Source organism: Coptis chinensis, chromosome 7 (assembly GCF_015680905.1).
Source record: "Coptis chinensis isolate HL-2020 chromosome 7, ASM1568090v1, whole genome shotgun sequence".
In the NCBI taxonomy this organism is placed as follows: domain Eukaryota; kingdom Viridiplantae; phylum Streptophyta; class Magnoliopsida; order Ranunculales; family Ranunculaceae; genus Coptis; species Coptis chinensis.
Genome location: NC_141462.1, coordinates 67,941,281 through 67,964,710, shown reverse-complemented (window position 1 = coordinate 67,964,710; position 23,430 = coordinate 67,941,281). Strand labels below are relative to the sequence as shown.

The following is a 23,430-nucleotide window of genomic DNA, read 5'->3' as shown; positions in this document are numbered from 1 at the left end:
AACCAAATCTCTCCTAAGATTTAGCAAATGCTGTTAACAGAATTTTGAAGTGTTCTAAATTGAGTATAGGAGTTAACTATAAAATAGATTTCAGTTTATCATCATCATTAAACCACGTAGCCTTTTTACTCTGAAGTTCAAGGTTGGAATAAATGATAGCCTTGAACAAGAACTCTGTCTATGTATGTTTTACATGCTTACTTATTTTCTCTTTTAACTTTACTTTGAGGGGTGCAACTGAAGATCCATCTACAGCCCAAAAAGATGATTCATCAACGGCGGCTCGTGGAGCGGTGGCTAATGGGAAGGCCGAGAGTAATGTTGGGTTGTTGGAACCGTCGAGCTTTGCTCCGGTGTCCGTTCACCACCACTACGCTTCGAACCCGATGAAAGAGCCGACCGCGCTTCGTCCATGAAGCAGCAAGGGCGTAACTAAATGCTGATGTCCGAAGAAGCCGCTGGCCTTCCGCTTCACCTAAGGGCGGACTCGCTCATGCATCGCTCGATGAAGAGGGCTCGCTCACCTAAGCGCCAGCTCAAGCTCCAGAATTGCGGCCCAAGCCCATTTTACTTCCCCTTTGTCTATGTACACCTATATAAAGGAAATAGATTAGGGTTTTGAAGTACAACTTTGAGAGATTCATTTATAGGGTATTGTGGGAGCTCTGTTGAGCTAGGGTTTGAGTGAGGCCTCTTCTTATTGATTCTTGATCTCTTGTAAACTCTCCAATCTTTGTTATAAAGGAAACTCGGCTCTTGTGTGTGGATGTAGGTAATATTTACCGAACCACCTAAATCTTTGTGTCTCTTTGCATGTTTACTTCCATTATTATTGTTGCTATGAATTGTGATGATACAGTAGTGGTTTTGCTTGGTTGAAGTTGTTGTGATAACTACCAAAGTCTTGGGTGGGTGATTTCCTTGGTGTGATCTCCAAGTTGAAATCATTTGGGATAGAAAGTAGCTAGATTGAGGTGTGACCTTCTAGTGAAATCTCCCAACAAGTGGTATCAGAGCACGGTTTTGAATCATTGGAACAAGGTGTGTGAGGAAAGTTTCCACCTTTAGCATTTGAGGCTAGGTGTTTGAAGAAATTCCTCCGAGAGAGTCTCCACCGTTGTGTTGGTTCAAGTGGAAGTCATGACGAATCGAAAGGAAAGCTACAAGATAGAAGTTTGTGGAACAAACTTCGCTATTGGAAGATGCAAATTGAGGATGTTCTCTATCAAAAGGATTTGATGGAAACGTTGATAAGTGAGAAGCCCGAGGAGATTCCGCAAGATAAATGGGATTTGCAAGATAGAAAGGCCTTGGCCACAATCCGATTGAGTCTTTTTGAAGTCGGTAGCCTTCAATATTAAGGCCGAGAAGACGGGCGAAGTCTCTCATGGAGGCACTTACTACGATGTATGAACAACCCTCGCCTTGAACAAAGTCTATTTGATCACCAAGCTATTTAGTATGAAAATGTTGGAGGGACCTCCTTCAGGATCACCTAAATGAATTCAACCAAACTAAGGACCAATTGGAGTCGGTTGAGATTACATTTAGTGATGAGGTGCTAGCTTTGGCGATACTTGGACAATTGCCTCCAAGTTGGAAGCGACTATGGCGCTATTATTAGTGGCTCTGGGGAATGACCAAGTTGAAGTTTGAGCACGTTGTTAGTATGGTACTAGCGAGGAAATCCGGAGACAGGATTGTCCGTCATCTTGGGGATCAACTTCGAGGTCGGCATTGAGCAATCGAAGTAGGGGAAGAAAGTCCAACAGAGTCGTAAGAGTAAGAAGAAGTGGGGGAGATCGAAATCTCAAGCCTCCCAATTGCAAAGCGTTGAACACAAACCTCGAGACATAAGTGAAGTGGTGTGCTATAATTGTGGTAGGCACGCCACTATAGCCCCAATTGCCCGGCACCAAGAAACAACAACAACATAAATAAGAACAAGAAAAAGAATCAAGAAGCTAATGTTGTTGAGATGGTAGATGGCGCTTTGATATGTTCGATGGAGCCAAGAAGGAGTCTTGGGTACTTGATTCGGGCAAGATCTTTCCATGCTACCTCACATCGAGAGTTCCTTGAGAACTACACCGAAGGTGACCTTTGAACGGTCTTTTCGGTGATGACCAACCTTGTGACATTGTAGGCAAGGGTGGCGTGCATATCAAGATGAATGGCTCGTCATGGTTATTGAGGGACGTCGCATAACGCCCGGATTGAGGAAGAATTTGATTTCGTGGGGCAATTGGCAAGTGAAGGATTTATTCTGATCTTTTACGGGTGATACTTGGAAGGTCTCGAAGGGTTCATTGATTGTTGCAAATGGTAAGAAAGATGGTACTCTACATGACCGCACATGGTTGTGAGTCGATTGCCGCGGGCACATGGCAAAAGGAGGATCGAATGTTTGGCAACGCGAACTTGGTCACATGAGTGAGAAAGGAATGAAAATCCTTCACTCTTACGGTAAACTCCCAAAGTTACAAATGGTCGTGAAATTGACTTCCGTGAGAACCATGTATTTGGAAAGCGAAGCGGGTGAGTTTTCGTGAGAATGGGTCGACTCAAAGCTAGAAGGCTCGAGTTGATACATACAGATGTCCGGGGCCGACTAATGTCTCTTCACTTGGCGGAAAGTCATATTTTGTGACTTTCATTGATGACCATACTAGGAAGGTGTGGGTCTATTTCTTGAGACACAAGTCGAAGTATTTGAAGTGTTCAAGACTTGGAAGGCCATGGTTGAGAATGAGACAAGCTTGAAAGTAAAGAATTCGAGATCCGACAAACGGTGGAGAGTATGAAGATTCAGGGTTTTAAGAAATCTTGCGGCCGACAATGGCATCAAGATGGAAAAGACTTTGCAGGGGACACCTCGGCAGAATGGGGTTGCAGAGCGAATGAATAGAACACCGACGAGAGAGAGCTAGGTGTATCATTACACTCAGCAGGCTTGCCCAAACAGTCGCAGGCGAAAGTGTTAGCACAAAGAAGCCTTACCTGATCAATAGAGGACCATCAGTGCCTTTGGATTTTAAGATTCCAGAGGAAGTGTGGAGCGGGAAGGATGTGAACCTTTCCCATTTGAAGGTGTTTGGTTGTGTGTCCTATGTCCACATTAGTGACCAAGCTAGAAGCAAGCTTGATGCTAAGTCACTAAAGTGCACCTTCATTGGCTATGGCGGTGATGATTTTGGGTATCGCTTTTGGGATGATCAAAATCGGAAAATCATTCGTAGTAGAGATGTTGTGTTTAATGAGAAGGTGATGTACAAGGACAGAGATGAAGCACAAACCAAGGAATTGGGTACAGAGAGCGGCACAGAGTATGTTGAGTTGGAAGACTTCGATGTAAGTCGTGGTATAGTGGGAGCTCCACAGTCAGAGGATGACAGTAGTAGTGACTCAGAGAATAATGAGGATACCACACCACCGAGTCCATCTCCACCTCGTGCCCCAAGGAAGACATCCAGGCCACATGTACCGAGTTCGAGATATCCGCCCTCCACCTATGTGAATTACTTGCTACTTACTGATGGTGGCGAGCCTCAATGCTATGATGAAGCATTGGAGGTGAGTGATGCAAGCAAGTGGGAGCTTGCTATGCAAGATGAGATGAAGTCCCTCATCTCTTGTGGCACGTGGGAGTTAGCCAAACTACCCATGGGCAAGAAGGCTCTAGAGAACAAATGGGTGTTTAGAGTCAAAAGAGGAACATGATGGTTCGAGAGATACAAGGCAAGGCTAGTAGTCAAGGGTTTTCAAGAAAAAGGTTGACTTCAGAGATATTCTCCCCGGTGGTGAAACGAATACTATTCGATTAGTGTTGAGTATTGTTGCAGTGGAAGATTTATATCTTGGCGGTTGGATGTTAAAAGCGCCTTCCTCCATGGTGACCTAGTTGAGGAAATTTATATGCAAAGAACCGGAGGGGTTTCATCAAGAAGGGTAAAGAGAATATGGTATGCAGGCTCGAGAAAGAGCTTGTATGGTTTGAAACAAGCCCCACAGGCGGGTAATACAGGAAGTTTGATAACTTCATGCAAGGAAATGGCTACTATAAGTAGTGGCCGACCATTGTTGCTACTTCAAGAGGTTCGACTCGGCTACATCATCCCGTTGCTATATGTTGATGATATGTTAGTAGCGAAGTTCGATATGTCGAGAAATTGGGAGATTGAAAGAAGTTAGCAAAGTGAGTTCTCTATGAAGGATTTGGGTGCAAATGTGAAACAGATTCTAGGGATGAGGATCGAAGAGATAGGCGTAAAGGTATTCGAGTTGTTCAGCCGAAAGTATATTGAGAAGGTATTGAAGAGGTTCAAGATGGGTAGTCGCGAAACCGGTTTGCACACCTTTGGCGGTTCACTTCAAGTTGTCCAAGGAACACTCTCCCAAGATCAAGTTGAGGAAAGAAACTTCATGGCCAAGGTACCATCGCCTCTGCCATTGGAAGTCTTATGTATGTCATGGTTTTGCGTCGTCGGATATAGCCCAAGCAAATGGGAGTTTGTCGGTAGATTTATGTCTAATCTCGGCAAGCAACATTGGGAAGCCGTGAAGTGGATATTGAGATATCCGAGAGGTACTACTGAGAGAAATGCCTATGTTATGGAGGGGTGTTGTGAACCCGCAAGGGTATGTGGATGCCGATTTTGCGGGAGAAGTAGATCATGAAGAAAAAGCACTATTGGTTATGTCTTTTGGTGGGGTGCTACTTGCGGTGAGTTGGATTTTCGATTCTGAGAAGATTGTTGCTTTGTCACCACGGAAGGCAGTATGTGGCCGTTATACAGGAGGCAAGCAAAGAGATGATCCGGGTTACTGTGGATTGATGGAAGAGCTTGGGATGAAGCAAGAGAGAAGTGTGTTACACGGTGGACGGTCGAGTGCTATACATCTTGCCAAGAATTCCGCCTTTCATTCTAGGACCAAGCACATTGGTCTCCGTTATCATTTTATCCGATCCTGTTGGAGGATGAGGTCTTGGCACTTGAGAAGATCCAAGGGAGTGAGAATCCAGCCGGATATGTTGACCAAGGCCGCGTGCCTCATGAGAAGTTGAAGTTGTGTTCAACCGGTGTGGGTCTTCTTGCTTGAAGACCATGATGGATGGCCGAAAGTGTTTCTTTAGTATATTGGATTTGGATTGAGTGGTTACAATTGAGATGTGATGTGCATGAAGAATCTCGAAGGTTCCAAGTGGGAGATTGTTGGGTTGTTGGAACCGCCGAAGCTTTGCTCCTGGGTGTCCGTTCACCACTCTCATTCGAACCCGATGAAAGAGTTGAAATCATTTCGTCCCATGGAAGCTTCAGCGCTCGTAACCATAGCGATAATCGAAGAAGAAGAAGCTTTCGCCACCTAAGGCGGGCTCGCCATGCTCGATGAAGAGGGGCCACACCTATAGCGCCAGCGCTTTCTTAAGTGCGGCCCAAGCACATTTTACTTCCCCTTTGTCTATGTACACCTATATAAAGGAAATAGATTAGGGTTTTGAAGTACAACTTTGAGAGATTCATTTATAGGGTATTGTGGGAGCTCTGTTGAGCTAGGGTTTGAGTGAGGCCTCTTCTTATTGATTCTTGATCTCTTGTAAACTCTCCAATCTTTGTTATAAAGGAAACTCGGCTCTTGTGTGTGGATGTAGGTAATATTTACCGAACCACCTAAATCTTTGTGTCTCTTTGCATGTTTACTTCCATTATTATTGTTGCTATGAATTGTGATGATACAGTAGTGGTTTTGCTTGGTTGAAGTTGTTGTGATAACTACCAAAGTCTTGGGTGGGTGATTTCCTTGGTGTGATCTCCAAGTTGAAATCATTTGGGATAGAAAGTAGCTAGATTGAGGTGTGACCTTCTAGTGAAATCTCCCAACAAGTAAATCGATGAGTTTTGTTATAATCCAAATGAAAATCATTACTTTTTTCAAGTGACGCAATCTACTTGCATTGGTATATATAATAGGTGACGCATGCTCTAACGTACAAGCCAATCAATTTTTAAACTTTGGTGTTAAATGTTGCACATAGGGATTGAGAGGTCAGAGACTCAGAGGTGCAATGTTTTTCTTGGGTGATCCATTAAAATGTTTCATGTGCACTAATAATATATCCCTGTCTCAACGTGCAAGACCTCTACTCTCCCTTTCATGGTAATGGATACAAGTGCCAAGTAAACAAACTACAAAACTCACCCCTTATAAACAGTACTGATATTCGGAAGGGGAAAGAACAGTTTACCGCTATTCTTGTACGTGTTAGTAATTCCCTTGGTTCTTTTTAGCGTTTATAGCCAAGTACATTCCATGCTGAAGTTGGTCTAGTACTCAAAGTTAGCTTGAATGGACACGATGCTAAGTTTACAAGCATTCAAAAAGCTGTTGATGCGGTTCCACCAAATTGCCGTTCGAAGACGTTGATCACCATTGGCGCAGGGACATACAGGTTAGAGTCTCATTATATTATCCTTTGATAGCTGCTAGTAAATTTACAGTTTTAGATTGAGAAAATATGTTGTTATAATTTTAGATTGGAAAAAACAAATGCTGGAATATTCTAGTTCTGTACCCATGAGACTTTGTACGATGTGTAATGCTAGTGTATACACCCACGTATGTTCGCACTTTTGGGGCTACAAATACATGCACTTTCCAAGATATATATACTTCACATAACTCTAAGTAATCACTATATATGAAATTTGATGTCCTATTATTATTAGTTAAAATATTTTACTTCTAAAATTTGATTTATTTTTGTCTTTCCTCATTCACTGCCGGTAGGGAAAAGGTAATAGTCGATAGAACCAAGTCCAATGCAATATTTCAAGGTCAAGGATATCAGACAACCATCATCGCCTGGATTGATACAGCATTGTTTGCCAAAGGAACAACAAGTAGCCACACAGTAGGGATCATCTTTGCATCAAACTTTACTGCTTACGATATCAGTTTCAAGGTATATAAAATTAATTGATTGTACCAACTAATACAAATAAGATAGTATCTTCATTGATGAAATTTTTGTTTGTCGACCAAACTTACGTTGGTTTTTATGCACTTTTCTCATTTGAGAAGAATACTGCTCCTCCTCCTGATGCTGTTAGAAAGGGAGCACAAGCAGTGGCTGTCAATATTGAAGCAGATCAGGCAGCCTTTTATAGATGTGGGTTTTATGGTATACAAGATACTCTCTTGGACAACAAAGGGAAGCACTATTACAAAAATTGTTTCATTGAAGGAGCGATTGACTTTATATTTGGTGATGCTATATCGCTTTTTGAGGTACGCAATAGAGTTTTACTTTTGACCTTAGGGTTATATATGTAGACCCCTAAGAGCATCTTTAGGAGTGATATCAACCTAGCACCAAACACCAATGTTTTTTCAACTTCAGGAGAGCTACATGTTGATGAAAACACCAAAAAAACACCAAACCAAACACCAAATCGGCCAATATTTGGTTCCAGATTTGATGTTGTATCAAATCACTCACGCGGTTTTCCCAACACCGCTTGGGCTTGGGTTCTAATTGGGCTTATATGGCGCCAGAGATTGGGAAAAAAAAAGAAAAAAGTTTATGTGCGATGCATGGCGCGGTTTTCTGAAAACCGCGTAGGCTTGGGCCTGTCAGTTGGGCTTTAGTGGCACGATTTTGGCAAAACCGCGTGGGCTATATGGGGCGGTTTTGCCAAAACCGCGTAGTTGTTTGGTGAAATTTTGATGTTACTCCTAAAGTTGCTTGATGTTTTTTTGGTTTGGTGTTTGGTTTGATTCAAAATTTTGGTGTTTTTTTGTAGCTCTCCTAAAGATGCTCTAAGCTAACACATTTCTCAACCCAGTTAATTAAATCTTGATATCCTGCACTAGGCACTTACCCCCATAGATGGAGACAGCCCCCTAAGGTTTTGAAGAACCATTATGTTCTATGTATTATCAGTATGAAAATTTCTGAATACATAGAGGTTCGGCCCCCCCTCAAAATAAGTTCAAATATTTTACTACCGCCCCCTTAAACTTTTTGACTATGTTTTTTAAATGTGAAGCCACAACATAATCTTCTTATAATAGGTGTAGGAGCGTCATATCAAATCCAAGTGTTTTATCATTAATCTACTCTTAGAGAATATAAAGGGACTTCTGGTAGTGTACGTGGTAATAATTAATTATAGGCAATTGATAATGTAATTTAACTGATTCTTTTGTATAAAAGTGTTTGAACAATGAAATTCGTGGTTTGGTTTTTCACTGTCGTCGAGGGTACGTTTGGGAACGGGAATTAGAATTCTAGTGAGAATTAAAATTCTCGGATAATTGAATTCTCAATGATAATGTGAGAAATAGGGTGTTTGGTTGTCCACGGGACCGAGAATAGAACTCAAGTAACACACAATTAAGTCGAGCATAAAATCCTTGCAAAGTCACGGCTTACTTGCTCACTCCAAATATAAAAAAGAAAACATTATTATACCATTTATTTATACACTTTCTTTAATAATGTCACATTCTGTTTTTCCTATTCACCTTACCTTTCTGAGTTTTGAAAAAAAGAATGGAGGAAATCGCTTATTTTAATCCTTCTATCACTTTTAAACCAATTTATTTTAATTCACAACAAGAATTAAAATTCTCGGATAATTGAATTCTCAATGATAATGTGAGAAATAGGGTGTTTGGTTGTCCACGGGACCGAGAGTAAAACTCAAGTAACACACAATTAAGTCGAGCATAAAATCCTTGCAAAGTGACGGCTTACTTGCTCACTCCAAATATAAAAAAGAAAACATTATTATACAATTTATTTATACACTTTCTTTAATAAGGTCACATTTTGTCTTTACTATTCACTTTACCTTTCTGAGTTTTGAAAAAAAGAATGGGAGAAATCGCTTATTTTAATCCTTCCATCACTTCTTAAACCAATTTATTTCAATTCACAACAAGAATTTACTAATTTCGATGGAAAGAAGTCAAGAAATGATGTTATAATAAGATGTAAGCATTTTAAATTCCTGATATTAAACTATTTTTTTCAATTCAACGATTTCGCTGAGTTTTTTGGAGGCGAAAGAGCTCAGAGTTCATGTAATATATGGAAAATACCTCTTAAAATAGTCTATATAAGTAAACTATGGGGAGCTTAAAGTGGCCAAGCCTTTGTTTTCTCTTAGTTTGCTTTGATTGTTCCTTTTTGAGATCTATGGGGTAGGTTCATAATTTGAATGTTTTCCTTTATCTACTAATACGTTTTGTTATCATATCCCTTGTTAATTACATGGTCAAAGTGGTAAACACACTTCTCCCCACACAGATTTCTGGCTTCGCCTACCGACCCTGTATTTTGATTACACTCGCCTCCCCCCCCCCTAGGTCAAATTCCTGGCTCCGTCCCTGCCCCTCATTTAGCTTGACGGCTTCCCTGGTTGATTTTAAGTGCCAGAAGTGAGTACGTTCAAATCATACCTGAATTGTATTATATCTCAGTCGGCTTTGCAATTTCTCGAAGACTTAAGACAACCATTAATAAATCCAAGTATATTTCCCATATATAAGGTTCCATTCTCATCTCTGACTAAGTGCACCTCCATATGCTAATATTTTTGTTTGAACAGGGTTGCACTCTAAACCTCATCTCTAGTGATCACCGCGGAATGATCACAGCCCAAGCAAGAGAGTCGTTGGACGGTAATACAGGTTTTTCCTTTGTGAACTGTAAGATTATTGGAAAGGGCAATGCATGGCTTGGCAGAGCATATCGTGCTTATGCCACTGTTGTGTTCATCAATACGAACATGGCTAACATAATCGCCATGGATGGATGGAATGATATGGGTAAACCAAGTTACCACCGGTATGTAAATTCACTACTTAAAGTGTCTTACAATTTCTAAGTCCATTGCTTATGTTCGTAATGGTATTAAATTACTAATGCTCCAAATATTATGTTTTATTTGATTTTATGATAGGACCGTCTTCTTTGGTGAATATGGTTGCTCTGGACCTGGAGCCAACCGCAGTAAAAGGGTCTCATACAGTAAACAACTTAGCGTAGCTGAAGCACGTCCATTTATGAGCATATCGTTTATAGGAGACAAATGGCTGCCTGTTCATACATGAATTTTTTATACGAAATAGTGTGTATACGCTGATGTTTAGTCTATGCCTTTGTAATATTCAACAACAATATTATTTTGTATCGTTCACACGGGCCAAATGGCTTCCTATTCATACATGATACCCTTTTTTATGCGTAATTGTTTGTATACACTGATGCGTTAACCTATGCCTTTGTCATGTTCAACAACACGATTGTTTCGATCTTCAAAATTTGGACGCCCACAAATAGTAAATGTCCAAATTTTGTTGACGTATTGAACAGTAGTAATTGTAATTGTTTCCTCCTAGTTTCTTCTTCAGCAAAATATTTAAAGATTCCTAATTCACTTACATTTTGGTTAATTAAGTAGCACAACATGAACATACTGATACAGCTACACAAGTACACAGACAATACTGTCAATTAGCTTTGATAATAATAATAAAAAATAAACTTTACTTTTATTTTCTGATAAAAAATAGTTATCCATGCAACTGTAGAAAAGCACGTAATTAATATGTGCAAGAGTGATTAATATGTGCACGTACATTAGTACCCCAAATCCATCACTTTGACCACTAGTTTGCTGAGTGCCTCAATTACCTCATTAAAGAGAAAAGACGATATTGGATTGCCTTGGCCCAGTTGGAGAACCATCCACCAAGATTTAAAAGGACGGTGAGCTAATACATATCTGTATCCACTTTTCTATACTTATCTTAAAAACCCGTTCTTCGCAACAGATTATCTAAAACAAGGCCCAAAATATCGATATCGATGAATATATCGGTGTACCCAAAAACCGATATATCACTACAACAAATATGACATATGACATCACTAATTTTACATCACTTTCAGTGAAGTGATGTCATATGAAAGCTATGACATCACTTTTCTCAGCATGTGATGTAATAATTATCATAATTTTTTTTTAACATCACTTATTTCAAAAGCTGATAGTGATGTAGTAACACTTTTTTATGTCACTCACTGTGTCACTTATAAAGTGATGTAATATCTATGTATTCAACATCACTTTAAAGGTGTTGTCACTCACCGTGTCACTTATAAAGTGATGTAATATCTATGTATTCAACATCACTTTAAAAGTGACTTTGCCAAGTTTTCGAAATCACTTATAATGTGACTTTCAGAAGTGTTATTTTTAATATAGCTCATTTTAATTAAGTTAATTAGTTAGAAAAACACGGTGGAAAAAATTAGGTTAAGGTTAAAATGTTAAATAGAAATGAAACAGCGTGCGCTTGGTTTGCAAGACTAGCCTTTGGACTCTTTTCTTACACCAAAAATAGTCCAACCAAAAACAAACCGAGAAAACTGGTTATCTTCTTCATCTGTCTTCTATTTCAATCCAGCCTCCAACTTCTGAAAACATTTTGGGTTCCTCTTGTCATCTTCTCCAATTTTCTCTTTTGCGTTAGTGCGGTGTGACATCGCTGATGAACCAGGTAAGGTCACTCTCGATCTGTTTACTTTGATTTTGGTTTCCACGGTTGAATGCTGGAAAATTACATATAGGAGACCGGCATATATGTAAAATTAGATTTTGTATTGTGTCTTATTGTATGTTCTGGTGTAAAGTATACTATGCTGCCTGGGTACTGATCTCTATCAAGAAAAGAAAAGAGGGTGTCTCTGAGATCTGTTGATTCTGTAAGTTAATAGTTTCATTTTTTTCGTTTCTGTTTGTTTGATAGATCTGCAAAGAAGTCTAATTCAATGAAAGATCTCCTAGCATCATCTAGAAATTCTTCACCTGTCAGAGAAAGGGCAGGGTTAAGTTTTTCCGCAATGAAATCTCTAGTGCTTCGTGAGAAGGAGGATAAGTCAACATCTGACTTTCGTGATGATGACGAGCTCCTGCTGTTAAACCAGTCTTTATTTGATCATGGTAAAGATATACTTAATGACTTTGTACAACTCCCTCAGTTTCCCTCTATTGATTTTCTAATCTAGTATCTGCATAATCCCTTAGTGATCTTTCACTTTCATTGTAATATCTGCAAGATATTCGCAGAGGGACCTTTTCCCAGAAGGAAGAATGTTTCTGGTTCAGTGATGACATCTCTTCCAAGAGAAATTGGTGGTGCCCCTCCAGATAGTTTTGTTGTTAGACTGTCTGAAATAATAGGAAGCTTCAAGACCCTTCGAAAAATGGCATTATTTTAGCGCAGGGTCGTCACAGAAGTAAGTAAATTGTTAGTACTTGAAGAAAATTAATTTAACAATCAATATCATTTACACAAGACCATCTTGTTCATAGAATGATGTATCAAAATAGTAAAAATAAATCCAGCGTAAAAGTTAAGAACTATTTGAATCGTAATAACCCAGAGAAATGTAGACATCTGGTGCTGTCTCATTCACCCAAAGATATGAATTGTTGTCGCGTCGCTGATAGTCCTTTATCAATTAAGATTTGTGATGTAATTGTTATGAATTCTTGTTTTCAGTGTTGATGCTTGTTTAATGAAAATTAGAATCATATACTATTAGATATTGGTGTTGCAAGTTAATAAATTAGGGGAGTGGTGGTGAATCTAATTCTATAGAAAGACCACTCTATGTCACACTAGACTTTCCATCACATCTAAATGTGTTTCCGCCAAATATATATGTTGATAAATAGATCGCAGATGTGTATGGGTTCTGTAAACACAGGAATTATGTACCAAATGAGACTTGTTATTGAAGTTTTTTCTTTTTGTGATCAGGAAACTAGCAAGTCTAAAAAGAAATGGGGGTTCAGAAACAAGAAACGTGAGGATCCGTCCTCTTCTTCAGTTTTTAGAGCTGTAACTGAGGTTCCTCCTCCTCCACAGCCCGAGGAATTAAAACTGGTTGAAGCAGAGAATGAACAAAGTAAGCATGCTCATTCGGTAGCACTTGCCACTGCTGCAGCCGCTGAGGCTGCCATTGCTGCTGCTCAGGACGCTGCTGAGGTTGTTCGTCTGGCGACTGTGCCCCGGTATCCAGGAATATCACCAGAGGAAGTGGCAGCAATCAAGATTCAGACTGCATTCCGTGGATATCTGGTATACCAATGTTCGCTTTCCTTAAAAATGTTTTGGACATCATATTTATCTAGATTGAGTGCAGAAACTTTGCAAGTACAGAATAGAGTAGAATTGAAACTTTTTCATACTATTACATCTTTTAGCACTATGTCCCGATCGTTAGAAAAAAAATAGAGGGATCACTGAATTGTACGAAATAATATTTGATTTATATCCAAGTCAAATGTTTGTTAGCAACTCAAAGTGATTTTTGATTTTTGGACCCTTTCCCATTTTTGGACTCAAAGTGATATTTTGATTTTTGAGGTTGCTTATCATGAGGCTGTTGATCGTGAGGATGAACTAGTGGCTGCTGCTGCTGATCATGAGCATGAGGCGGACCGTGAGGATGCACTAGTGGCTGCTGCTGCTGTTCGTGAGGATGAACTAGTGGCTGATCGTAAGGATGAACTAGTGGCTGAGCATGAGGCCGAACAACATGTAGCTGATGAACAGGTGGGAGCTGCATATGCGGCGGAACATGAGGCTACTGCTCATGAGTTCTTTGCCGCTGATCAGGAGGGGGCTGCTGCCCGTGTGGGAGATGCTAAGCATAAGGGCGTAGAGGGTGCTGCTGTTCATAAATCCCAAGCGGTTCTTTCTGGTAAGGCAGTTGTGTATCGCCCAGCAGAGAATCATGCCCCAGCCTCAGTGGGTGCGACTGCAAGATCTTTTTCATAGGGTGCGACAGCGGAGATCTCAGCAGTAAAATCTACAGAGGGGGCTGCTGCACTTGGTTCTTCAGTGGCGCACAAAAGGGCAGTGAGCGATAAGGCTGCTGCTGCTGAACAGGTGGGTGCTGCTGAGCATGTGGGCGCTGCTGAGCATGTGTTCCAGGGAATGGATCTCTACTTTAAGAGGCATGATGGACAGGCTGCTACTTGTGAAGATTTTTTTACTTCCATGCAGGATCCAAATGATGCGAACTTCCAGAATTTCTTATTATGGTATGTCCACGCCCCTTCTTGTTATGTTCAGTCTCTACTTGTTAACATTATTGTTGGTGCTTTTGGTTTTGTAATGTAATCATAAATTATAGGTACTCTGCCGGCACGCCTCTATTGTGAAGGTTATCATTTTGTTGTTTACCTTAGTTTTACACCACATTGTTCGTTTATCTGCTTGGTAAAAGTGAATTAGAGTTATAATTCCCCCAATTACTTGTACCAAAGTTGATTGTTTGTTCAAACAGTGATTTAAGCTTGTTTTGTTCAACTTACTTGTACCAAAGTTGATTGTTTGTTCAAACAGTGATTTAAGCTTGTTTTGTTCAACTTGTATAACTGGAGAGTTTATACATTTTCTTTCTGGCTTTGAAGGATGAAGTTGTGGAAACTATTGAGGCGAGGATAGCTGCTTGGACTTTCCTTCCTCACGGTGAATATGAAACATCAAGCATCTTAAATGGTTATTTGTTAATTTGTTAATATATTATCACTTTTAATATTATTTGACTTGTAATCAGAAAACGGAGAGGCCATGCAGATTCTGCACTATGAAAATGGTCAAAAGTATGAACCACATTATGACTATTTCCATGACAAAAAGAATCAAAAACTTGGTGGCCACCGGGTTGCAATAGTACTCATGTATCTCTCTGATGTTGGGAAGGGCGGGGAAACAGTCTTCCCTGATTTCGAGGTAGAATGGTTCCATTTTGTACTTGTATATTTTTTTGTGAAAAAGAAATTTATGTTAAGGAAATTTTTTTGGGGCACCATACTGAGTGAGAATTACTCATTTTCTGCAGGGAAAAGAAACTCAACCAAAGGACGATACATGGTCTGAGTGTGCCCATAAGGGATATGCAGGTATCACATTGCAATCTTTTTAAGTTACTCTTTGAGGTAATACAAAACAATAAATCTTGCAAACTAATAGTTGTAATGTACTTCTAGAGCTACTGTATATGATTAAGTGTGGTCCGATTGAAAATGTGTCTGTAATTATGTTTATCAGTTTATCCCTGTGCGCACCGGTTGGAACCCTGGCTGAAGATCCAGACATTGTCAAACTATTCTTGCATGAGTACAAGTCTGCATTGATTTTCTAGTACAATGTTCATACCGCTAGTAAAAAGAAAACAGAGTGATTTGTTAGGTGATGATAGGTTCTTGGATTAAATTGATTGCATCAAGCCAAAGTTGTGATAGGTTCTTGGTTGGGTGATTGTGGTTCTCTTTGACTCATTTTAATCGCAGATTAGATTTTGTTGGTATATGTTGGCTCGTTACAATTTTTTGTATATAGTGTAATATTTGTAATTGGAGATGATATTTGTGTGATGAATGTGATTTTAAAATACATTTCATCTTTATTTGATGATAAAATCTTTATTTGATGATAAATGACCAGGAAAATGGTATTATATTGGGATGATATTGGCAATTTTATTTTTTTTTATTATTTTTTTTATTATTTTGATAAATGGGACATCACTTTTAAAGTGATTTATAGAGTTATTTCACATCACTTTACAAGTAATTTGGAATTTGAATGAAACGTCACTTCTTAAGTGATGCTAATTGGCCTTATTGATTTCACTTAAAAAGTGATGTTAAACGTTATAAGATCACTTGTGGACATCGATTAAAAAGTGATGCAACGTTATAACATCACTTGTGGACATCGATTAAAAAGTGATGCAAAGTTATAACATCACTTGTGGACATCAATTAAAAAGTGATGTGAAGTAACATCACTTTGTGGACATCGTTTAAAAGTGATGTGGAAAACCTTGACTTTTCACGTCGCCACCAGTTACATCACTTGCAAAAGTGACGTCGTATATTTTTGACATCACTTATAAAGTGATTTTAAATGTCTTTTCTGTTGTAGTGTATATCGGATATATCGGATATTTCGGATATATCCATTTTTTTTGGTAACCAGTCCAAACTATTTAAAATATCGGAAATATTGGATATATCGGAAATATCGGATATATATCGGAAATATCGGATATATATCGGATTTATATTTTAAAATAGTCAAAAAGTCAACCGATATATATCGATTATATCGGAAATATCGATTATATCGGCGATATAAAGTTTCATATCGGAAATTCCGATATATATCGGGAAAAAAAGAGTTCTATATTCGGTGGATATATGTCGGAAATATCGATATCGGTGTACCAAAATACCAATATATATCGGCGATATTTTGGTCCATGATCTAAAACACCGCAGTTGACCTGATCACACACTTTTGAGGTGTCCACGTTACAAAGAATACCACTCGCAATCACTGGCCCGTCATGGATCTGTCTCCCTACAAATGCACTCTGTTGGCTTGATATGACATCAGATAATACATCACGCATTCTCGTCGGCGAGCATTTTCGGAATTGATCATCCAAGAATCTTCTTCTTTCAATAATGCGGCTATGACTTCCACAACCAGACCATGTAAAGAGAGCCCATTAAGTGGGTAATTGACGAGGCCATTCCTCAAACATCCAACTGCACAGAATTTGTGATTCGACTATCCCCATTTCGTTCATAACGAAACCGCACAACACGTACAGCATGGCAAAAGAGACTAGGCTCACAAAATGACTTCCTAAAAAAATTAACGAGTAATTCTGTGAAATTTTGAGGACCACTAAAAATAGAAGGTTTCAGTATAAGCATATGATTTCAAAAGTATCAATAAATTGAATTGAGAATTCGAAATGGTTTGAGAAAATAATTGTGAACTAATGAGAGTTCTTTTTTTTTGGCTAAATACTAATGAGCCAAGTTAAATATTAAACATTTAAGCCTACTACTTTTTTTGACACTAGGTTTATCATATCATTTGGTCCATACCATAGTTCGGGATTTCGGAATTTTCGAATTCGATAAATCCAAAAACCGAAATCCATTAAATTTCGACTCTATATTTAGAATTTTGATTTTTTGGAAAACCGAAATTCCGGACGGAATTCCGGAGTTTCGTTCGGAATCACGAACTATGGTCCATACACATTAGTAAGAGCATCTTTAATGGTGAGACCAAATGAATATCAAATACCAAATTCTTGAAAATTTGGTAAAAACCATCTCCAGTGGTAAGACCAAATAAAAAAAAAACACCAAACTAAATACCAAATCAGCTTTAATTTGATGTTTGTTTTGGTGTTGTATCAAATGTACGTTGCCATTTATCCAAAACCGTGCGATTTTTCGAACACCGTGTGAGCTTTTACTGAATTATTGACTCTTACGGTGCGATTTTCTAAAAGCAGCATGGACTTTATGTTCAGGCCCACACGGTTTTGAAAGCCGTATTTTTATTGTTAAAGAGATGAGTTTAATTCTACAGAAGAATGTGATAAATGAGGAAAACTGCACTGTTTTGGTAGATTATAAAGTGCTAGCATGCGGTGGTTTGGGCTTGTACTTTGGGCTTATATGGCGCAATGTTCAAAACGCAACGTGGGTTTTTTTCGCGCGGTGTATCCAAAGTAGCGGGATTTGAGGTCAATTTATTATTATTATTATTATTATTATTATTAACAAACCTATTTTAAATGAGATCAATAACTCTTTGATGCTGATGGGGTTCGAGTCCCAGACTTCTAGTATTATCACCCAAAGGTTTTACCGACTTTGCTAGTCGGCACCTGCTAAATGTGTAGGCAAACCTATTTTTAAAGAGATCAATAACTCAATAGTATGTAACGCGGTTCGAACCCCAGACCTCTGGTATCATCACTCAAAGGTTTTACCAACTAAGCTAAAAGGTAAAAAAAAAAAAAAAAAAAAGTGTGGACAAGCCTGTTTTTAAAGAGATCAGTAATTCAATAGTGTGTAGCGGGGTTCGAACTCCAGACCTCTAGTATCATCACCCAAAAGTTTTACCAACTAAGCTAGAAGACACTTACAAAAAAAAATCTTTGATGGGCTGAAGATGTTTGGTGTTTATTTAGTTTTAGTGTTTGTTTGATTAAAATATTTGGTGTTTTTCAGGTCTCACCATTTAAGGGAGAGACATTATCCTAACATCAAACACCAAATTTTCAATAATTTGGTGTTTTTTTATCTTCAGGAGAGACACCTTTTAATAAAAACACCAAAGCAAACACCAAATTGGGCAAAATTTAGTGTTTGCTTTGGTGTTGTATCAAATCTCTCTAGCGGTTTTGGAAAAACCACGCGGTGTTTCGAATACTGCATGGGCTTAGGCTAGAGTGTGGGCTTCAATGAAGCGGTTTTGCGAAAACCTACACGGAGTTAAAGGATGATATCACGGGGTGTGCGACACACCGCGCGGTTTCTAGAAAACCGCGTGGGCCTAGGCTTCTGTGGTGGGCGTCTATGGCGCGGTTTTGTGAAAGCATCAATGACTATATGTCACGGTTTATCCAAAACCATGGCATTTGGTTGGTGTAAGTTTGGTTTGGTATTTGATTTGGTTAAAAAAATTGGTGTTTTTTGGTATCGCTCCTAAAGATGCTCCTCCCCCACTTTAGTCCCATATTTCCTAGCATGTTGCACAGCAATGAAAGATGGACTATATTACTAGCCTTGCTTTTAAATCTTATACCGATAATTGCGACAGAATATCGATAAAATTCCGACACTTTCTACAGGGCTTAAAACTTATAACCTTAGAAGAAGAATAGGAATCTAAAAAATGCCATCATTAAAGTCTCTTGAAACTGAGCACAGGTATGTGACTGAGTATGTATATGCAAGTATAATTGTATGTGTGTTTCATTTAATGGATGGACTGGCTAATTGTTGTTTTATAGCATTCTTGTTGGTGTATACTATTTAGGTTTGTTTACAAACCGTGCTTCAAGTGTTCACATGCAATTATGTGTATTCTGTTATGTTTTTGGATACGTGCAACCCCTTTACATCCAGACGCGTTGTTTGCTTTGTGGATCGACTCTTGAACTTGTCGCTTAATCAGGTGAGTATAGATTAACCTTGGTGTACACTTCTATGTTTTTGTCCATGAAGCTGTAATATACTTGCTTTTTACCACTGTATAGTTTGATACCTATCTCTTTTAAAGTACTTTGACATGACAAATGTGTTTGAAGTTAGTGTTAAATGTGCCTTTGAACTCCAGGAAAGATAGATCATTGACTCTAGCTTAATATCTATAATATCTGTGTTTTGTTACACTAGATTTGATGTGCTAGCCGTGTTATATCTTGATTTTTCCCTATTTGAACATTTGTTTGTTACAGTTTAGTAACGAGTCGGATTGATGTGCATATTAGAGTGAAGAATAGTTGCACGTTGGCTTACTTGGTATATAAGCATCCCTGACGTTTAAAGAGAACGTGTCTTTGTAGTCTGTTTGAATAAGTCCTAGTCTTTAGGATACTTGAGTAGTGTTTCCTGATTTGTCTCATTCTGTTAAGATTGTAACAGGTTATTTCTAAACCTAAGATTCTTTAATAATAAGTAAGTCATTACTAGAACTGTTAAGTACTACTTGAACATTTGTTCTTAACATTGTGGTATCAGAGCCACCATTGGGCCTGACAAAATCAAAGCAGCAGAGTCTTTGACGTTCTTGCAGCAGCAGAGAAGATGACTACCGAAAAGAGTTTTATGTAGCCATCCATTCCTCGCTTTGATGGTCATTATGACCATTGGAGCATGTTGATGGAGAGTTTCCTACGATCTAAGGAATTATGGAGGCTGGTGGAGACTGGCTATGAGGAGCCAACAAATGGATCTGTGCAGACAGACGCACAGAAGAAGATACTAGAAGAATTGAAACTGAAAGATCTGAAAGTGAAAAACTTTCTCTTTCAGGCTATAGATCGGACGATATTGGAGACCATTCTTGTGAAGACAACTTCCAAACATATTGGGGAGTCTATGAAAAAGAAGTTTGAAGGGAGTGCTAGGGTCAAGAGGTCACATCTACAAGCTCTCCGCAGAGAGTTTGAAATCCTAGAGATGAAGACTGGAGAAGGAGTCTCTAAGTATTTTTCAAGAGTTTTGTTAGTGGCCAACAAGATGAGAACATATGGGGAGCAAATGCAAGATGTCACAGTGGTGGGGAAAATTCTCAGATCGCTGAGTGAGAAGTTCAATTATATTGTTTGCTCGATTGAGGTGTCCAAAGACATCGATCACCTTTCCATTGATGAGCTGCAGAGTTCTCTAATTGTTCATGAACAAAAATTCCAGCGACATACAGGAGAAGAACAAGCACTCAAAATCAGTTATGACGACAAATTTGGTGCAAGAGGACGGGGTCGAGGTGTGTACAGAGGAAGCGGAAGAGGTAGACGCCAGCCCTACAACAAAGCAACAGTGGAATGCTTTAAATGCCACAAGCTTGGACACTTTCAATTTGAATGTCCAAGCTGGGCTAAGGAAGCTAACTATGCGTTGAACTAGGAGAAGAAGAAAAGATGTTGCTCATGTCATATGTGGAGATGAACGGTGCTCGAAGGGGAGATGTCTGGTTCTTAGACTTTGGCTATAGCAACCACATATGTGGTGACAAGAGTTCATTCACTGAATGGATGGATGTGTTAGGATGGATGTATGTGTTAGGAAAAGGCAGTGTGAGATTGAAAGTAAGTGGGTTTACACATGTTGTTAGTGAAGTATTTTTTGTGCCTGAACTAAAGAACAATCTGTTGAGCATTGGTCAACTACAAGAAAAAGGGTTGGCGATTCTCATCCAACATGGAATGCTCAAGATTTATCATCCAGAGAAAGGACTCATAATATAGTCCGAGATGTCAGCAAATCGGATGTTTGTGTTGCTGGACAAATCACTATCACAAAAGCCAGCTTGCTTCTACATCTCCACACAGGATATGGCACACTTATGGGCATTGTCGTTACGGACATTTAAGCTACAAGGGGTTGAGGACTCTTAGTTTAAGAAGATGGTGCATGGGTTACCTTAGTTCAGGACTCCAACAACAGTGTGTACAAACTGCATGATTGGAAAACAACACATAGATCCAATCCCAAAGAAGAGCATTTGGAGGGACACATAAAAGCTCTAGCTTGTTCATGCAGATCTTTGCGGACCCATCTCTCCCATCTCTAACAGTAAGAAGAGGTACATTATATGCTTCATTGATGACTTTACTAGAAAAGCATGGACTTATTTTTTAGTAGAAAAATCTGATGCATTTAGCATGTTCAAACGTTTTAAGAGTTGTGTTGAGAAAGAAGTAGGAGGATATATTAAATGTTTGAGAACAGATCGAGGAGGAGAGTTCACATCACTTGAGTTCAATGAGTTCTTCACAGAGCATGGCATCAAGAGGCAATTGACTACAGGGTATACTCCACAGCAGGACGGCGTAGCGGAAAGAAAAAATCGAATTGTGATGAACATGGTTCGATGCATGTTTTCTGAAAGAAGGATTCCAAAGACTTTCTGGCCAGAGGCGGTGAACTGGACAATACATGTTCTGAATAGAAGTCCTACATCGGTTGTGAAGAATCAAACACTTGAGAAAGCATGGAGTGGAAGTAGACCCTCAGTTGAGTACTTTAGAGTTTTCGGATGTGTGGCGCATGTGCATGTCCATGATGTGAGAAGGAAAAAGCTAGATGCAAAGAGCATTGCTTGTGTGTTGTTGGGAGTAAGTGCAGAGTCTAAGGCATATAGACTCTATGATCCAGTTGCAAGGAAGATTGTAGTTAGCAGAGATGTCATGTTTGAGGAAAATAAGTCTTGGAGCTGGAATAGCAGTTATGAAGAACACATAATGGTTGATTTGGAATGGGATGATGAAGATAATGAGGCAGTGAACGCAGGGAATGAGGGAGCAGTGAATGAAGCAGAAGAAGAAGTCGTTGAACTGGTTGGTAGTCCTCAAAATGGTGAAAATGGGGGAGATTCATCTAGTTCTGAAGAAGGAAGAAATGTTGCAAATAGAGGCGATTCATCTAGTTCTGAAGAAGGAAGAAACAAAGGGCCTCCGGGGTGAATGAGAGATTATGTAACTGGGGAAGGACTTTCGGAGGAGTCGGAAGAAGAAGATGCAAATGTCCATTCAGCTCTGTTTGTTATAGCAGATCCAGTGTATTTTGAGGAAGCGGTGAAGCATGACAAATGGAGGACAGCTATGGACATGGAGATACAGGCTATAGAGAGGAACAACACATGGGAAATCACTGATCTTCCTAAAGGTGCAAATAAAATTGGAGTGAAGTGGGTTTATAAAACCAAACTCAAGGAGAATGGAGAAGTGGACAAGTTGAAGGCTCGTCTGGTAGCAAAGGGGTATGTGCAACAACAAGGGATAGATTACACAGAAGTATTTGCACCAATTGCGTGAATGGACACACTGAGAATGATTGTGGCTCTAGCAGCTCAAAAAGGGTGGCCTCTCTATCAACTTGATGTCAAATCTTCCTTCTTGCATGGGGAACTTAATGAAGAAGTGTATGTGGAACAGCCGAAGGGTTATGCGTTGGAGAATAGTCCTCAAAAAGTATACAGGTTGAAGAAAGCTCTATATGGACTGAAACAAGCTCCACGAGCTTGGTTCAGTCGTCTTGAAGCACATTTCATAAGTGAAGGGTTCGAGAAGTGTTATAGTGAGCATACTTTGTTCATTAAAACAAATAAGGGAGGTAAGATTCTCATTGTCAGTTTATATGTTGATGATTTAATATTTACTGGCAATGATGAATTGATGTTTGCTGAGTTTAAGAATTCCATGTTGAGGGAGTTTGACATGACTGATTTGGGGAGAATGAGGTTTTTTCTGGGAATAGAAGTTTTGCAGAGGTTAGATGGGATGTATATTTGTTAGAGGAAGTATGCTTTGGAGGTGTTGAAGAGGTTTAGGATGGAGGACAGACAACTCAGTTCATAATCCTATTATTCCAGGTTGTAAGCTTTTTAAAGATGAGAATGGGGTTTGTGTGAATGAGACTTTGTTTAAGCAAATGGTGGGATGTCTCATGTACTTAACAGCTACAAGGCCAGATTTGATGTTTGTAGTAAGCTTGATTTGTAGGTACATGGCCAAACCAACTGAGTTGCATCTGATGGCAGCCAAGAGGATACTGCGATACTTTAAAGGAACTATTGACCTTGGAGTTTTCTACAAGAAGGGAGGGTGTGAAGGTCTGGTTGGATATGCAAATAGTGACTATGCAGGAGATATAGAAGACAAGAAGAGTACATCAGGTTATGTTTTCATGTTGGGATATGGGGCTGTTGCATGGTCCTCCAGAAAGCAACCTATAGTCACACTTTCAACCACGTATAGAGTTAGGTAGGTCAGAGTGCTTGTGCTAGTCAAGTTGT

General features: G+C 39.2%; 3 protein-coding genes across 5 annotated transcripts; all 3 read left to right on the top strand.

Annotated features, from left to right (window-relative positions):
* Positions 1-4,696: 4,696 nt before the first annotated feature.
* LOC147488517 (putative pectinesterase 14) lies at positions 4,697-10,119 on the top strand. The gene is made up of 6 exons (XM_086574403.1): positions 4,697-4,867; positions 6,297-6,448; positions 6,787-6,961; positions 7,081-7,287; positions 9,615-9,853; positions 9,969-10,119. Exons 1-6 carry the CDS (start codon positions 4,697-4,699, stop codon positions 10,117-10,119), a joined length of 1,095 nt encoding a protein of 364 aa, XP_086430529.1.
* Positions 10,120-11,386: 1,267 nt separating this feature from the next.
* On the top strand, positions 11,387-14,784 carry LOC147488516 (uncharacterized). Of its 3 annotated transcripts, XM_086573329.1 has the most exons (5): positions 11,387-11,571; positions 11,821-12,014; positions 12,838-13,158; positions 13,447-14,126; positions 14,499-14,784. In XM_086573329.1, the coding sequence occupies exons 2-4, from the start codon at positions 12,012-12,014 to the stop codon at positions 13,858-13,860; spliced, it is 738 nt and encodes a 245-aa protein (XP_086429455.1). In that variant the 5' UTR covers positions 11,387-11,571; positions 11,821-12,011; the 3' UTR covers positions 13,861-14,126; positions 14,499-14,784. The 3 variants fall into 3 exon arrangements, 2 of the variants coding, with proteins under 2 accessions (XP_086429455.1, XP_086429454.1); XR_015202560.1 differs by lacking the exons at positions 13,447-14,126; positions 14,499-14,784 and adding an exon at positions 12,131-12,310 and having other exon boundaries at positions 12,838-12,979; XM_086573328.1 differs by lacking the exon at positions 11,821-12,014.
* A 5,003-nt stretch (positions 14,785-19,787) lies between these two features.
* LOC147488515 (uncharacterized) lies at positions 19,788-20,540 on the top strand. The gene has a single exon (XM_086574402.1). It carries the CDS (start codon positions 19,788-19,790, stop codon positions 20,538-20,540), a length of 753 nt encoding a protein of 250 aa, XP_086430528.1.
* Positions 20,541-23,430: the final 2,890 nt, after the last annotated feature.

Excerpts from the sequence above, each read along its gene's own strand:
- LOC147488517 (XM_086574403.1), top strand. The coding sequence starts at position 4,697 with ATGTCTTTTGGTGGGGTGCTACTTGCGGTGAGTTGGATTTTCGATTCT. Across the intron at positions 7,288-9,614 it reads ATGCTATATCGCTTTTTGAG|GGTTGCACTCTAAACCTCAT; the intron begins GTACGCAATAGA and ends TTGTTTGAACAG. Across the intron at positions 9,854-9,968 it reads GGTAAACCAAGTTACCACCG|GACCGTCTTCTTTGGTGAAT; the intron begins GTATGTAAATTC and ends ATTTTATGATAG.
- LOC147488516 (XM_086573328.1), top strand. Across the intron at positions 13,159-13,446 it reads CTGCATTCCGTGGATATCTG|GTTGCTTATCATGAGGCTGT; the intron begins GTATACCAATGT and ends TTGATTTTTGAG.
- LOC147488515 (XM_086574402.1), top strand. The coding sequence starts at position 19,788 with ATGTTGATGGAGAGTTTCCTACGATCTAAGGAATTATGGAGGCTGGTG.